The 14,147-nt window shown below is 43.4% G+C and overlaps 1 protein-coding gene across 11 annotated transcripts in view; it reads left to right on the top strand.

Annotated features, from left to right (window-relative positions):
* LOC142776515 (uncharacterized) overlaps positions 1 to 14,147 on the top strand; it is a 69,859-nt gene that overhangs the window by 39,733 nt on the left and 15,979 nt on the right. For 9 of the 11 annotated variants that reach the window (XM_075880325.1, XM_075880328.1, XM_075880322.1 and 6 more), the window contains 2 exons: positions 4,975 to 5,090; positions 12,010 to 12,126. In XM_075880325.1, coding sequence (XP_075736440.1) covers positions 5,058 to 5,090; positions 12,010 to 12,126 — 150 coding nt within the window. In that variant the 5' untranslated portion in view covers positions 4,975 to 5,057. Of the gene's footprint in view, positions 1 to 4,974; positions 5,091 to 5,889; positions 6,220 to 9,918; positions 11,945 to 12,009; positions 12,127 to 14,147 lie in introns of those variants that run through there. The other 2 variants (XM_075880326.1, XM_075880327.1) reach the window with 2 other exon arrangements.

The following is a 14,147-nucleotide window of genomic DNA, read 5'->3' as shown; positions in this document are numbered from 1 at the left end:
TTTTCATGCAGCGTGCCGGCTGGGCTTGCCCTCTCCTACCTTTCCTTCCTCCGTGGCCGCGCCGAACAAGAGTCCAACTCCACAGAAAATGATATACTTCTTAACACACTACGGTCGGTTTTTTTGTACACGATTTGATAGACTAATTTAGTTCGTTATATCATATATCCATTTACCGGTCAATTTTACTTCGTTACAACGAGGTGTAAGATGCATGGTTCTTAATGGAGTTTTCAAGGGGAACTTCATTTACTTTGTTATATCTATTATTTCATTATAACGAGGTTTGAGTGTACTTCAGTGGTGTCAAATTCTCGTTAACTCGGACAACTCCGAAGACGGCCATCAGGACTTCGTGCTTTGAGTCGCGTAATCTCGGCAGTTTGGAGGATCAAATACTGCTTGCCACAACCATCGGCAGAATCCTATAGTTTTGGAGAAATCAGCAGTGTTTGATCATTATGATAGTGAATGAGGGGGAGGTGGCTATGTGGTGCTAGTCACCACCTGGCAGAAACACTTCGGTTGTCGGTACATTTAGTGTATACTAAAACGCACGATGACGACACGGTTTTCATTACGTCGCATTGCACTGTGCAGGAGGCCTCCGAAGCCCTCATTATCCTTGGTTTACGCGGAAGCCAGTGTGCGCAGCACCACCTGATGGAGTTAGACTGTCGTTTTAGCATATTATTCTGATGACGAGGCAGACACAAATAAAAAAAGGTTTTCATGAAATAAAGTTTGTGTGTACAAAGAATGGTATTTACTCGCATAATAGACGTACGATCAGTAGGAACTTGTGGTAAGATTTTCAAAAATTCTCTCAACTATGTTCTTGCGTTTTAAATCTGCACATTTGTCAAGTAAAAGGCGGCATTATCGTTTACCAATTAATTCACAGTAAAACAACCATACCTACATACCTTTTATTAAACAGGCGAGAGCTGTCAACTGCACACACACATATAAAATTTATTAACACAAAAGTCGTGGGTGTTCTTCTTTTTCCATATCTGGAGTTCGAGAGCACACATTCATCCTCGCCGAGCGGAGATTCGTTTTCTGTGTCCGAATCATCCGCACCCAACAACATGTCATCCTCACTCGCATTCAGTGCGTTCGAGATACCAGTCTTCTTTAAGATTTTCCTGACGATATCATCGGAGATCGCCTGCCACACTTCCACGATTTAAGCGCACAGCATTTCCACAGGCCGCTTCTTAATCTTACCACCAAGAGTCAGCTGATGTTGTCCTCAAGCCATCGAGGTGGTGTACAGTCTTTGAACATTGTCCTTGAAAGGCTTATTCAAGGTCCGCCTTTGCAGTACGTGGTCCGCCTTTGCAGTGCGAGGCCATGGCGCGGCATGAAACGAGTTGTCCATCCGGAGCTGGCTTTGAACTCTTTTGCTTCGATGCGCTGAGCTCGAGCTATTCTGCTTGCCTCAGTCTTCACAATATCCAATGACACTGCACAGCCGTCTTGTAGCTCCCGCATATGCCGGACCAGTTGCTCTTCGACGTTCAGACACCTGTTGGTCTTGGCACTGCAGAAAGCCCGTCGTGTCTTCTTCATCGCTTTAAGGGGCAACGCGACTTTGGGATCGCGAAAAATGGCAAAAAATCGATTTTCTGAAACTCAAGTTTTCAGTTTATGGAACCCTTTTTCTATCTAGTTCCAAAATATCTACACTGAAATCTGCGCAGAAGTGCTTTGGAAATTTCGTTTCACCCACCTAGGTGTAGCAAAACATTTTCTAAAAATGGCAAGAAAACGGCGAGTTTCAAAAAATTATACCTTCACGATGCTTGGGCCGGGAGCCGGCTTCTTGGGCTCATCGGAAAGAGTATTTCTCAGTGTTTAATTTTCCCGCCTCAGCTGGCTCCTTCATTTAACAACAAATGCACCAAAAGAAAACGTTTGAAGGTCGTTTTGAGACCCTTGATTGGCCATGGCCGCCTTGTTGCCTCAGCTCACCTTGCCATTGGCCTGATGCTCGCTCCGGGAGATCGTGGTCTGCTGCTTGTGCGTCACGAGGACATGGTTCTCGAAAATAACTATTTCGTGACGTGTTCACGGCTTGATGATCACCTAAGATGTAATTACGCTTTAGTTACGAGCAATAAGCGGATGCGCGATCAGGCTAGTACAAGCGGGCGCGTGGTCTACGAGCGCCGCGCGTCATTGGAGTTGTCTTTAGCTCTAACTCCGCTGCCAGCAAGACTGCGGGCTGGAACGACGCACTAGCGCATTCGTGGTGACGTGCTTCTTCTCAAGCAACGAAACTGTAAGCGGCAGCACGATCTGATTACCACGAGTGGCCGCACCAGATTCACGATCAGATTACTACGAGCGGGTGCGGGGTCTACGAGTGCGACACGTCATCGAAGTCGGCTTTAGCCCTAACTCCGCTGACAGCGGGACTGCGGGCAGGAACGATGCGCAAGCGCACTCTTGGCGACGTTCTGCGTCTCAAGAAATGTAGTACTTCACTCGCTAGCTCCTCTGAATCACGTACAGGCATTTTATGCATCGGCAGCGGACAACACAGTCAGGCTTGTCACCTCCCCCCCTTCAGTGCCAAGGATTGCTTGGAACAGCGGCTAGCAGTTTCGTGCGTCGTCATTCGAAAATGCGATGGCAAGTGCAGTACGCGCCGATATCTTGTCATCATAGTTACACATTTTGCGCATCGTCACTGATCGCCGCCGGCAAGTGCATTTTGTGCCGGCGTCATTGTCCATGTGGCCGCGCACCGCACGGTCATATGGAGTGCGCTCGAAAAGCTTTTATGATGCAATTCAGACGTGCTTGGAGCCATGCTTGATATCGCCACGAACGTCTATGAATGTTCCGAAATGAATGAATTGCGTAAGATTAGTTTCCGCGACCGGCTTTATGATGATGTGTTTCACGGCTAGAGCGGCAAAAGAGCATGAATGAATCAGGGGCACAAATCTTTATATGCCCGTTTTGCATCATTAATTACTCTACTAAAAATCCTGTGCCACTATTCTTCTGCCCATAACTTTGTTATTTGGAAAAAAGGCATAGGCGGTCATGGTGTGATTCATTTTTCTGATGCAATAAACCTCTCCAAATAAAGAAAAGTTCCGTGAATATTTGTAACCGAGTACCTAATTACGCTAATTATAACTTCAGCACAAAAATTATGTGTGAAAAATTAGTATATAGTTTATTCAATTACAATTTTTTCTGTCATACCTATTACACCACTTCTTCTACAAAGAACTTGGTTTGAAATCCACACTTGATATTTGTAAATCATGAAAAGAAGTAAATTATGAAAACAATTCAAATATCACAAGACAAACCTGAAATCGCAATTTCAAGGTGTCTTAGAGACGTAAAAAAAAGCTGAAACTTTAAACGAAGCTTTCTCAATACTGTTTTTTGACATTATGCTCAGCCCCTCCAATGGTTCAATGAAGAAATAAGTTGTCTCTCGTAAAGCATTTGTGGTATCGCTTCAAAAAGCACTGTGAGGTCATGCTTAGAGTCTGTGCGAATTTTTATCAATATCCAACGAGAAACAAAAAAGTTCTTCAAAAAAAACCCGTCAGAAGCTTCGACAGGCTTTTTCTCACAAGTGTATTTTCGACTTTGTGCATTGCTCGTGGAAAAAGTAGCATGGGAATCACTGGACCCATTTTGATTCTGTTTTTTCTCCTGAATCCCTGAACAATGCTTGTGGGTACAGCGATCTTCAATTTCTGTTTTATGGCCCTGTTTTTTTCTAGACTATGATTTGTCCGTGCCACTGTTTCTAACAATGTGTCGGAAGCCATGATGAACTCTTAAAAAAAAAGATAACTTATTAAAGAATTCTGAGAGTGCCTTACCCTGTAGCTTTCTTTTGAGTAAAGATCCACACCATTCGGAGCTTTCCGGGATGTTTTGTTACAGCACTATAGGTTTTCAACGAGCAGACCATTTAAATGGACCATGTAGCACTTTGTAACTTGAGAACTACTGAAGGTATCTTGATGAAACTGTATATTTCCTTATTCGAGACACTTGTGTGTATGCATTCCAAATTTAATTGCTGTAGGTCAACGAATAAAAAAGTTTTTTTCAATGCCACCTCCCCTTTAGGTTTTTCTTTTTGATCCGTGCAATACTGAATATTGGTTTCCCCAAAACCACAATGCTTGCTTGCAGCCCTTTTGCCGTGCTCCAGCATGTACTGCACTGCCTTCACTTTAAATCCAGTCATGTAGCTTGCGTACTTCCCCATGTGGGAACCAAAGTTGAATACACGGCCGCAACAAACACAACCGCTTGCAAAATGGTGTTTCTTATTTTCTGATGGTGGTAATGGCAATGAAGCCCACGGCGTTCTACAGGTGACCTCCAAAGAGCATGGCGATTTGGAGGGTATCAGTAATTGATGAAACAGCCGTTTATTTTTCACTCATGGATGCTTTTTTTCTCAAGTTTTATATCGACAAACACGTTGGTTAGGTCACTGCACTTCAAATTTTTGTTATTTGCTCGTAGATTTGCCTTCCTTTTTTCTTCAGAGTACGAGGGCCACATTCCAACTGTACCACTGAGGGGTTTAATAGTTTATGATCACGGCCAAGTTTGGGCTGTGCCAATTATGTGCGGAATTGAAATAGAATTTTTCGCGACAAAACTGGAGGGGGGTTCACCTATTATGCAAGTGTGCCGATTATGCAAGTTAATACGGTACTCATTTTCTTTTTGTTTGCATGGTTCTTTCAATAATCCAAGAATTTGAATACCTCTTGACATTTTCACCCGTCACGCGGAATCCGGGTTAACGATGTTTTACTGCAATATGACTTATTGGTTCCTTTACTTTGTTGTGAATATAGTATAACATTTAATTACTCCTAGTATGCAAAACGTATTCACCTATAATTTATCAGGGATCCCACGACCTTTCTGCTGCTTTTGGTTGATATTGTCTTCTGCATTTTTCAGTTTGTAAGCTCCGCGAAAAACACACAGAACACTCCAACAGGGACGAGATTCTTACAAACGAGACTCTGATCCGCCGCTACCCCATGCAAATTCAAGAGCTGAAGGATCAAGTGAAGGTATGTGTGTATCGCTTCTTTTCTTGCGTTGTTCAGTAAGTAACAACAATGCAATGCCTCAAATTAAAATTCTGCTGGGGTCTTCGTATAACCATATAGCCTGACTTGAATGCTACCTATAATTTACAGTGTTAGTAACCAAACGATACTAATGGTGTCGCATTAGAAGCGGCATCATAAACAAAACGCGCGGGAAAAGTGTGTACCGGCTGTCGTATCACTGCCTTCATTGTATAAAAGAAAACTGAAAAATGAAGCAGTAGTAATTGAAAAATGAAGAGAAAAAAAGGAGTACAGTCGATCCAAGATATATCGAACTCAAGGGGATCATGAAATAGTTCAATATATTCGTGATCCCGCCAGCTGCAGGTGAATTGAATCCCAGCTGCGCTGGCTGCGTTTTCGATGGAGGCGAAAATGCTGTAGGCCCATGTGCTCATATTTGGGTGCACGTTAAAGAACCCCCGGTGGTCAAAATTTCCAGAGCCCTCCACTATGTTGGCTCTCATAATCATATGGTGGTTTTAGGACGTTAAACCCCACATATCTATCTATATCGATAATTTAAAATATAAAATACGTTCATTTAAGGGGTACCTTGAAGCGCCAAGAGTCTCGGAGCGGTTTCCAAAGACTGTGATAAGCTCCCATTTTCAGACTTTCCCAGAATGTCAAAAGAAAAACACAAAATCCACCGCACTTCATTTGGGATGAAAAAAGTCTGAGCTTGGCTTGCTTCTTTGTCTGAGCCAATTATATCATGAGTCCATCCTCAATAATGTGTACGCTTTCTACATAGGCAAGCCCAGCACCCTTTGAAGTACCACAACAGCGGCGAATAAGGCGAAATGCTGACGCAAGGTCTGCAGCGGTACAGGGTTGCGTAGAGACTTTGTCGGCATCATCGTCGCTGCTCTGGTCGGCTTCATCGACACCGGGGATGTCGGTCACGATTTCTGCATCGGTGCGGTCCGAAACGGCTTGCACACCGTCATCAGCACTGACAAAATTGCTCGCTGTGGCCCCATCAGCGATGGCACCCGGAAACGAAGAAAGCTTGTGAAATTCATCCTCGAGGGGACTATGTCGTCATCTGCTGTGACATCACCGTCGCTCCCAAAGTCATCAGGTGAAGCTAGAAAGCCAGCTTTACCGAAGCAGTTCACAATTGTGAATTGTTTGACATTATTTTCACGCTTCGGTTACCATTTGTATCGCCCTGAGGAGAATGGTTGTCAGTTGGACTTTTATTGAAGCAACCCAATCACATTCTCGACGCAGGTGCACACGATAAGTATCCGTAACTATTTTGAAGGGCGACTCTATAAGCGCTGTGTGAATTTATTCAAGCAACATGATCGCCATTCCGACGCACGCACGAAAAGGGTCTGTAACTCTCTTGGATAGAGACTGAATTGTGATTAGTGTCACGGCTCCAGTGCAGCGCACCGTTCGATATATGGAATAAGTCGGCGTACAAGTGTTCGATGTACGCGCACCTGTGCCCTGTACTTTCACATGTTTTTTAAGGCAATTTTTTGGCTGTTCGATATAGCCACTAATTCAATTTATCTAAGTTCGATATACCCGGGACCGACTGTAAAAATTAAAAACATCAAATGCTCATGCATCAATTGCTCGAGAACTGAACCAAGGGCTTCCATCGCAGAAACCTCCTACTGTAGTGTTGTGGGTACATTTTGATGAGATACGTAGGTGGTTGTTCAGAATGTCCCTTATACTAGCTACATTTACTACATTGCCATTTATAGATTTGTATCAGTGAGCATTGGCCCCATGCTTGCTTATGAGTAACTCTCTGGCTGTAAAGCGCCATGCAATGCCCCACCAGTCCATAGTGCAGCCAGTGGTAAATGGCAGCAAATTTGAGAGCACTTTAAGCAAGCTTGAGCATTCTGAGTTGGCTAACCCGTACGCAACTAAATTTTTACACCTTGCATTTCTGGGCCGTGTAAATCTGCCATAGCCAGAGTAGGCGGTAATGCATTACAAGTTACAGCATGACCTGTAATGCGTTACTTTTTTTCATTACCATAGTAATATATTTTTACTTTTTCTGCACTTAGTGGGTAACATACTTCAGCATTTTTAGATAAGATTAGGTGTTACATTACTCATTACAGTTATTCCTGTTGTCCTGAGAGCTTTACAAAAGGCTCTGTCTCATAGCCCCAATTTCTGCAATGCTTGCCCAAGATTTTCAAAAATAAATTCTTTTGTTGCAGCAGCATACTGGTGCCTGCCTCTAGTTACCGGCCAATTTGTCCGTCAATCCGTGAATCATTCTTTATTGGCATCAGAAATATAATGCATAGAATGTAAATATGCAGGAGGAGGTCCCTAGGTTACAAACAGCAGGTGGGACCTTCTATGTTAATACAAAGAAAAAACTAAAAAACGAACCAAGAAAGTGTTTTTTTAAACATTAAGGTAACAAGGATATTTCAAAGTGTTCGATATTTCGATATTTCGAAGAATTGTTTATAAACAGGGTAACAATAGGAAAAGAAAAAAAAGCAGCAGTTGTACACCAAATGAACACTTTTTTCAATTTTGCTTTAAAACAATGCGCATTGTTTTTTGAATCATGTGATGGTGAATTCCACAATAAAATTGAAAAAAATAGTTCCCATTTTTTTATAACTAGTGTGAACGATAGGTAACGAAAGGTTTTGGGAGATTGCGATTGTAGATTTATGGAGATTACTAAACAAGGCAGTAGGAAATATGTCGATAATAAGGGTGAGGTGGGAAACTTTGAAAATAAAACGCACACATAATAAATGTACATTTGGAAGATGTGTAATATGTCAAGCTGGCAAAAAAATACGATGTAATAGCGTCTGATGTGAAGCGAAAGTTATGAGTCGCATGACTTGTTTTTTCAGTACCAACAGCCAAATGTGCACTGGATATGAATTGCACCATGATGTAATTCAACAACTAAAATGGCTGTGAATGAATGCGTAATACAGTGCCTTCAGATTGTCGATGTGAAAACACATTCGTGATCTATGAAATCATTTTACAAATAAAATTATGTTGGTGAAATTTTAAATGCATGCTCATCATAACTGTGTGTCTGGTTGTGTACATTAAAAAAGTAGGGGATGTTATATGAGTTAATTATTATTTAAATGTGAAAAAAGAAAAGCGGATAAAAAGATAACTTGTTGTGGGCAGCGATTGAACCTGCGACCTTGGAATAATGCATCTGATGCTCTACCAACTGAGAGCTAGTACAGTTAAACCTGAATATATCGAAATTGATGAAGGCTCAGAATAATTTGTTAAAAAGGGGATTTCGTTATATGCAGGTTTGGTATAAAAAATTTGGAAAATAAATGTGCAAATTAAACAAGAGGAGTACTGAAGGATAGCTGACCGAGAACACTTATTTTACAATGAAAAAACTGCGTTATTATTGCGATAGCAATTTTATGGATACACTCCGTGGGTTTTTTCCATCGCCGCCATGTTCCGTAACAAGTCCGAATTTATAAGATGCCCCCGCACATCGTAACTTTCACGAACGGGTAAAAGCGCGTGAGCGCTGCTGAAGCAGAGATCAGATCAGTCGGCCCATTCCTATCACCTGGAAAGTGCCTAAGATAAATAACCCCGCGTGTTAGAACTGCTGCCGAAATCTCAGAGAAAACCACCCGTCTTGAGCGAGCATGAAACAACACGGGGAGGGCGGGGGGAAGCGATCGAGTAGCATTAATGAACTTAGATTTGAAGGGCAGTAGCGATCGCTGGAACACTTGCTGTCTCGGCGAGTATCAGTGCGGTTTCAACGCGTCGTGACTGTGTGAAAAGAGCACTTCTTCCTAAAAAGGGAGTATTCGCTCACACCAGCATTTTGTAGGAGTTCCGCGATATTCGATCAAGAAAAGTTGGCTGCAGCCTTATTTCATATACCATTACAGTTTCTTGCTATCGCGTTCATTGCATTTCATTCAACGCACCGTCGTGTTGCCAGAACTAATCAGCTAATCGTTAAAACTATCAGCTAGGTAACTCGTGGCACAAGCTGAAAACACGTGACGAGTTGACCTCCAAGGAACCGTCTTGGAGAGTTTCCATGAACGCCTCATCTGACATCCCCTCGGTGACGACGACACAGCTGTCTGAAATTAAGAAAAGTCACAGTTTTGTCGCAAGGGCAAAGCAAACAATTACTGCAATAGCAATAACTTGAGAATATCATGCTAAGAACGGAAAGCAGATTGAATGGTGCAACGTGCTGCTCACACACAAGTGACGCAGAAAATAATTCACAGGACGAGAGCAAACTAACAACTTTTACCGCTCGACACTTAATGCGCTGTTTACACGGAAACGAGGCATGAAACATAATCATTGGTACAGATATGAGTACAAACTAACAAGTGCCCCAGCTGTTACTTCAGCAAGTTTGAAAATCGCACTCTTTTCGCAAATGGTGCCTGTCCAGCGAGCGAAGTAATCTTTGTGCACCTGGCAACTAAACCTAATCGTTCCGGTACAATTCGAAGGTGCTATTTTCCCCTCCGAAAATATGCGTGCGGGCACAGGCATCTGACCTCCCCACCCCCTCCCCTCTGCGGGGCAAACTATGCGTGGGAGATAAGCGTGCGTCAGCGCATCGTAACGGGCTGGGTGCCAAGCACGGGCGACTTTTTTTTTGTTTAAGTTTTCATATCGAATACGTAATTCTACCGTGAATGACGGCGGCGACGGCAATAAACAGCTGGGACTCTCCGCATAAATGCTACGGTAATAAAAAAAACAGCAAAGCTGAACGTCGCCAGGGGCCACACCATGCACGCGCAGTAAAACTATGCATGCATGCACGGCGTCAAAAACTAAGAGTGAACGACACGAATGCCGAGAAAACTATTCGATAAAGCACCCTCCATATGCAGTGCGGCCCCACATATATGACACTAACTAAAGCGTGGCACTGCCAACCCGCAAAAGTAGTTTTCTTTTTTGTTTTTGTTTGGAGTGGGTGGTGGGGGGCACACTCGCGCATGCGCCCGCGGCGACGAGAACGGCAGGCCCGCCCGTCTCGCACTCACCCGCGTGCAATAACGAGCGCTTGCTCTCCCTGGTGCGTCGTGCGCACTGCGTCGCTTCGCGCTTCGTCAACGACGGGGCAGCCGCGGAATAAGCATGCTCGTGACAAAATGCAGAGCTAAATTCCCAAATTGTCCGTGGCGAAAATTCGTTATATCAAGGTTGTCTTCCGCTGTTACTTTATTACATAGATGTTGCAAATTACATGGAGCAATGGGGGAGAATAGAAAAACAACCTTATATCGAGAAATTCGTTATATGGATGTTCCCTTTAAACAGCTTTAACTGTATCACAAAAGGGATAACTGCACTACACTGTGTAGCGCAGTTATGCCTTTTCTTTGTTATATGCACCTGCTCACCCAGCAACAAGTTCTTCTAAGTGCAGCTTAAACACTGTTTTATAAAGGCTGGCAATATTTATGTCAAATATGCTGGTTAAAGGGAGAATACTGTATACGTGTGCAAATATATCTTCCCTGAAACTAAGTCGTTTAAGCATTTCTTTAAGACCGCAATACAGTCGAACCGCGCTACAATGAATGCCGCTTCAACAAAATTTCCGCTACAATGAAAACTTCACGGTTCCCCGTCAGCAGTCCACAGGAGCCAATGCATAAATATAGTCGCCACAACACATTTTTTCTTCTGCTGTCCCGCTTCAATGAAATTTCACAACGCAATTCCAGGCTCAGATATTTATTGCTATGCAGCAAACACAATCTTGAACATTTTTATGTGTTTTTTGAATTAGGAAATACGTCGGTGAAGTCCCGAACACGCGTTGGCACCACCAGAAACCATCGCTGTTCAGCAAGCACAGGTGCCGCCATTGCTCGAGAGTGATGGCAATGACACTGCCTTGCTTTCACCACTGGCTTGCTTTTGAGGTGCAGAGGATCCGAAGCTGAAGCTCAGTCACTCAATTCATGGTTTTCTTCATGCTGCTGTTGGGTGTAACCGCTGAACGATGCCTTTTCCAATGCCATTTTATCATTTCGTTCACGCTTGGCCATTGTGATAACTAATCATGAGCGGCTGCTTGTCCGCGTTATCAACATATCAGAATGAGGAAAAAGTCACTGCTCCACGCTACCCTGACTCCATTTCGGCGTTGTCGTATACACTAACGGTGAACAGCTGCTGGTGTTAACGTGTTAATGCAACTGTTTGGTTCATTCACAAAAGTGGTTGTAGGTGTTGTTTCAGCATGATTTTCACGATAGCCTCGCTATGCATCGGTGAGAATCGCGTCGTGGCGCTGCTGGGAAAGAACAGAAAGCAGCGCACACTTTTTGATTTTTGAGAGCAAACGTTCCTTTCTTTTGCTAGCTCAGATCAGTTATATTTTTCCGATTTCACTACAACAAAATTTTCGCTTCGACGAAATTTTTTTCTTGGCCCCATCAGTTTTGTTGTAGCGGGGTTCAACTGTATTTGAGATCCTGCCTCCCTGGTGTAGCAAGACAGAAGCATCCAGTCCAAATTTCTTCCATATTTTAGGTAATTGTACCAAGGCACTACATGTTACTGTTGCAAGTGATGCGCAAGGCTGTTCCATGTGCAACAGTCCATGCCTGAATACCCCAGGCTGTGCTCTAAATGTTCTCTTCTTTTGTACAGTAAAAAGAAGAATTCAACAAAACTTGCTGCTGGGCTAAATGGTCCATTCTTTGAAGAAAAAGATGGCAGCGAACAGAGTACACATATAAAAAGAGTACAGGGATGAGCCCAACCGTGTTGGCGCTTGTCCCTATATTCTGTGTCTATGTGTAAGTTGTGTGCAATCATCTTTTCCTTCCCAGGAGAACAGTGCTTTACTTAATTATGCATGCAGGCCATGAAAGAGACTCAGTTGACAAAAGCTCTTGAAGAAAAGAACATCGAAATTGATCAACTCAAGAGCAAGGTTTCATCACTGCAGAAGAAACTGCTCGTCTCCATTCTTCCACAGGCAAGCTCTTTTATAAAACTCAGTTGCTTCTTACTATGCAGGTTTGTTGTGTCAAGACAAGTATGCCAATTTTCTTTATAATACGTGATAATATACTACAGTAGAACCTCGATGATACGAATTCGAAGAATGCACGCGAAACATTCATATCATCCGGAAACTTCACGTACCAAAAACAAATTAAAGCTAATATTGAAGATGAACAAGAACTTTATTGGCAACTCCCTCTTGCTAAAAAAAGCCCTTGATTTTCTTTTGAACTTTCGTGCTTTCCTCATCTCTCAATAAAGTGCCCCGGTTCCTTCAATCATGCTGTTGGCGTGACGCATTCACACGTGACATCAAAGAGGCGAAAGTGACAAAACTCATTGGAAATGCCCTCTCTTCGTCGTTGAAGCTGCTGGAAAACTGCGCCCCGAAGAAAAATCATTCCAGGGGAATTCACGCTAAAGAATTCAAGCGAAAAACGCCAGAGCGGCCGTAAAACTACATCCGGGCCCGTTCAAAACGTTCACGCTAGTTATGCCCCTCATACATATGCCACCACCACTTGAGAATTCATTCCATTTTGCCCGTTTTCTAAGCATTTATGTTCGTACAGAGTTTTAGTTATGCAGGCAAAGCACTAATAGGAAACAGTTTACCCCTTTACAAACGTTGTTTCGGAAGGCACACCAGCAGAAACGACGTAAGTGGACGCAGTAGCAGTGACAGATTCAGCCGGCAGTGAAAAAAAATACATGTTAGGGCATGCTAACTTGCTTGTTGCAGCACCTTCTACTTCTCGGGTTCTCAGCGATCGTAATCCAAACCGGACTCTCGATGAACTCGTCCTTGTCAAGGTAGTGAGCTTTGACGTGCGGCGCGAGTAGTCTGCGATAACGCCCACGCACTTCACTGCTGACGCCTTTGCCGCCATGTTAAATTAGCGGCTACTTGTTTACATCATAGAGTTTGCTATAGTTCATGACGTGGTTTGAGAGTTACAGCAGCCGGTGTAACCAAAGCCGTCAAGCAAAAAGACGACTTGGTGTCGCGTGGCGGAAAAAATCTGTCTCGGGTCAATTTTTCTTGCGGCGTAGTTTTCCAGCTACTAAAGTAAGAAAAATTCTTGCGAGTTTTGCCACATTCACTCCCTTCAAGGCCAAAAGTGAACGGGCCTTCCTCCCACAGACAAGCCGCGTTGCGTCACTTGCGTGTAGCGGTCCATCGCACATTCGTATAATTCGAGGTGGCTAGTAAAACTGATCGTATAACATCTATTCACGGCGTATTTTATATAATGTAGTCCTTCTAAAACAACCTTTGAATGCACTTCATCACGAAATTCCAACAACCGTAATCGTATCATAGAGAGTCTACTGTATTTCAATTTGGTTTGAAATTATTCATCGGAAACCTCTCATCGCTTCGAACCTTAAGTTCACTATTCACACAAGCCTCATCTGTACTGACTGCCAGAGTGACTGAAAAGTGGATGGCGATTAGAAAATATAAATTTTTTTCCCACTGTAATGTTCCATTGTTACTGGGTCGGGTGCCTCAGAAAAGACATTGCTTGAGACCAGTGATGTTTGTGTAGCTGATGATTATACATAGTCAAGCCCACAAATAACGGCCCCACTTAAAACGAACTTTAGCCTAAAACAAACAATATACACATGACCGTGAAAATATACATTGGTTTAATGGCACAAAATCGCACTTACGACGAACGTCTCCGAGCGCCGCTGATCGGTTATAGTGAACGGAGTCAGGGGTCTGCCAACTTCCTGGGAAACCACTTTCGACCACCAATCAGGCATCTGCATGGTGCCCGCACATTCTTATTGTTAAACGCCGACCCTGCCTCCGGGACCCTCTTGTTGCGCTTTCCCCGACCCATGGAGGAAGGAAAGCTTCTTTCCTTCCTTCATGCCCCGACTGCTTTTTGTTAGGCACCCCTTCATTCTTTGTCCCCCTGCTTCACTGCCGTGCTTTCACTTCTGCGCGTGAAGGCAAGGCAAAGTTTTTTTACTTGC

This window comes from Rhipicephalus microplus, chromosome X, assembly GCF_043290135.1.
Source record: "Rhipicephalus microplus isolate Deutch F79 chromosome X, USDA_Rmic, whole genome shotgun sequence".
NCBI classification, from domain to species: Eukaryota; Metazoa; Arthropoda; class Arachnida; order Ixodida; family Ixodidae; genus Rhipicephalus; species Rhipicephalus microplus.
This window is presented reverse-complemented; position numbering and strand designations above follow the sequence as displayed.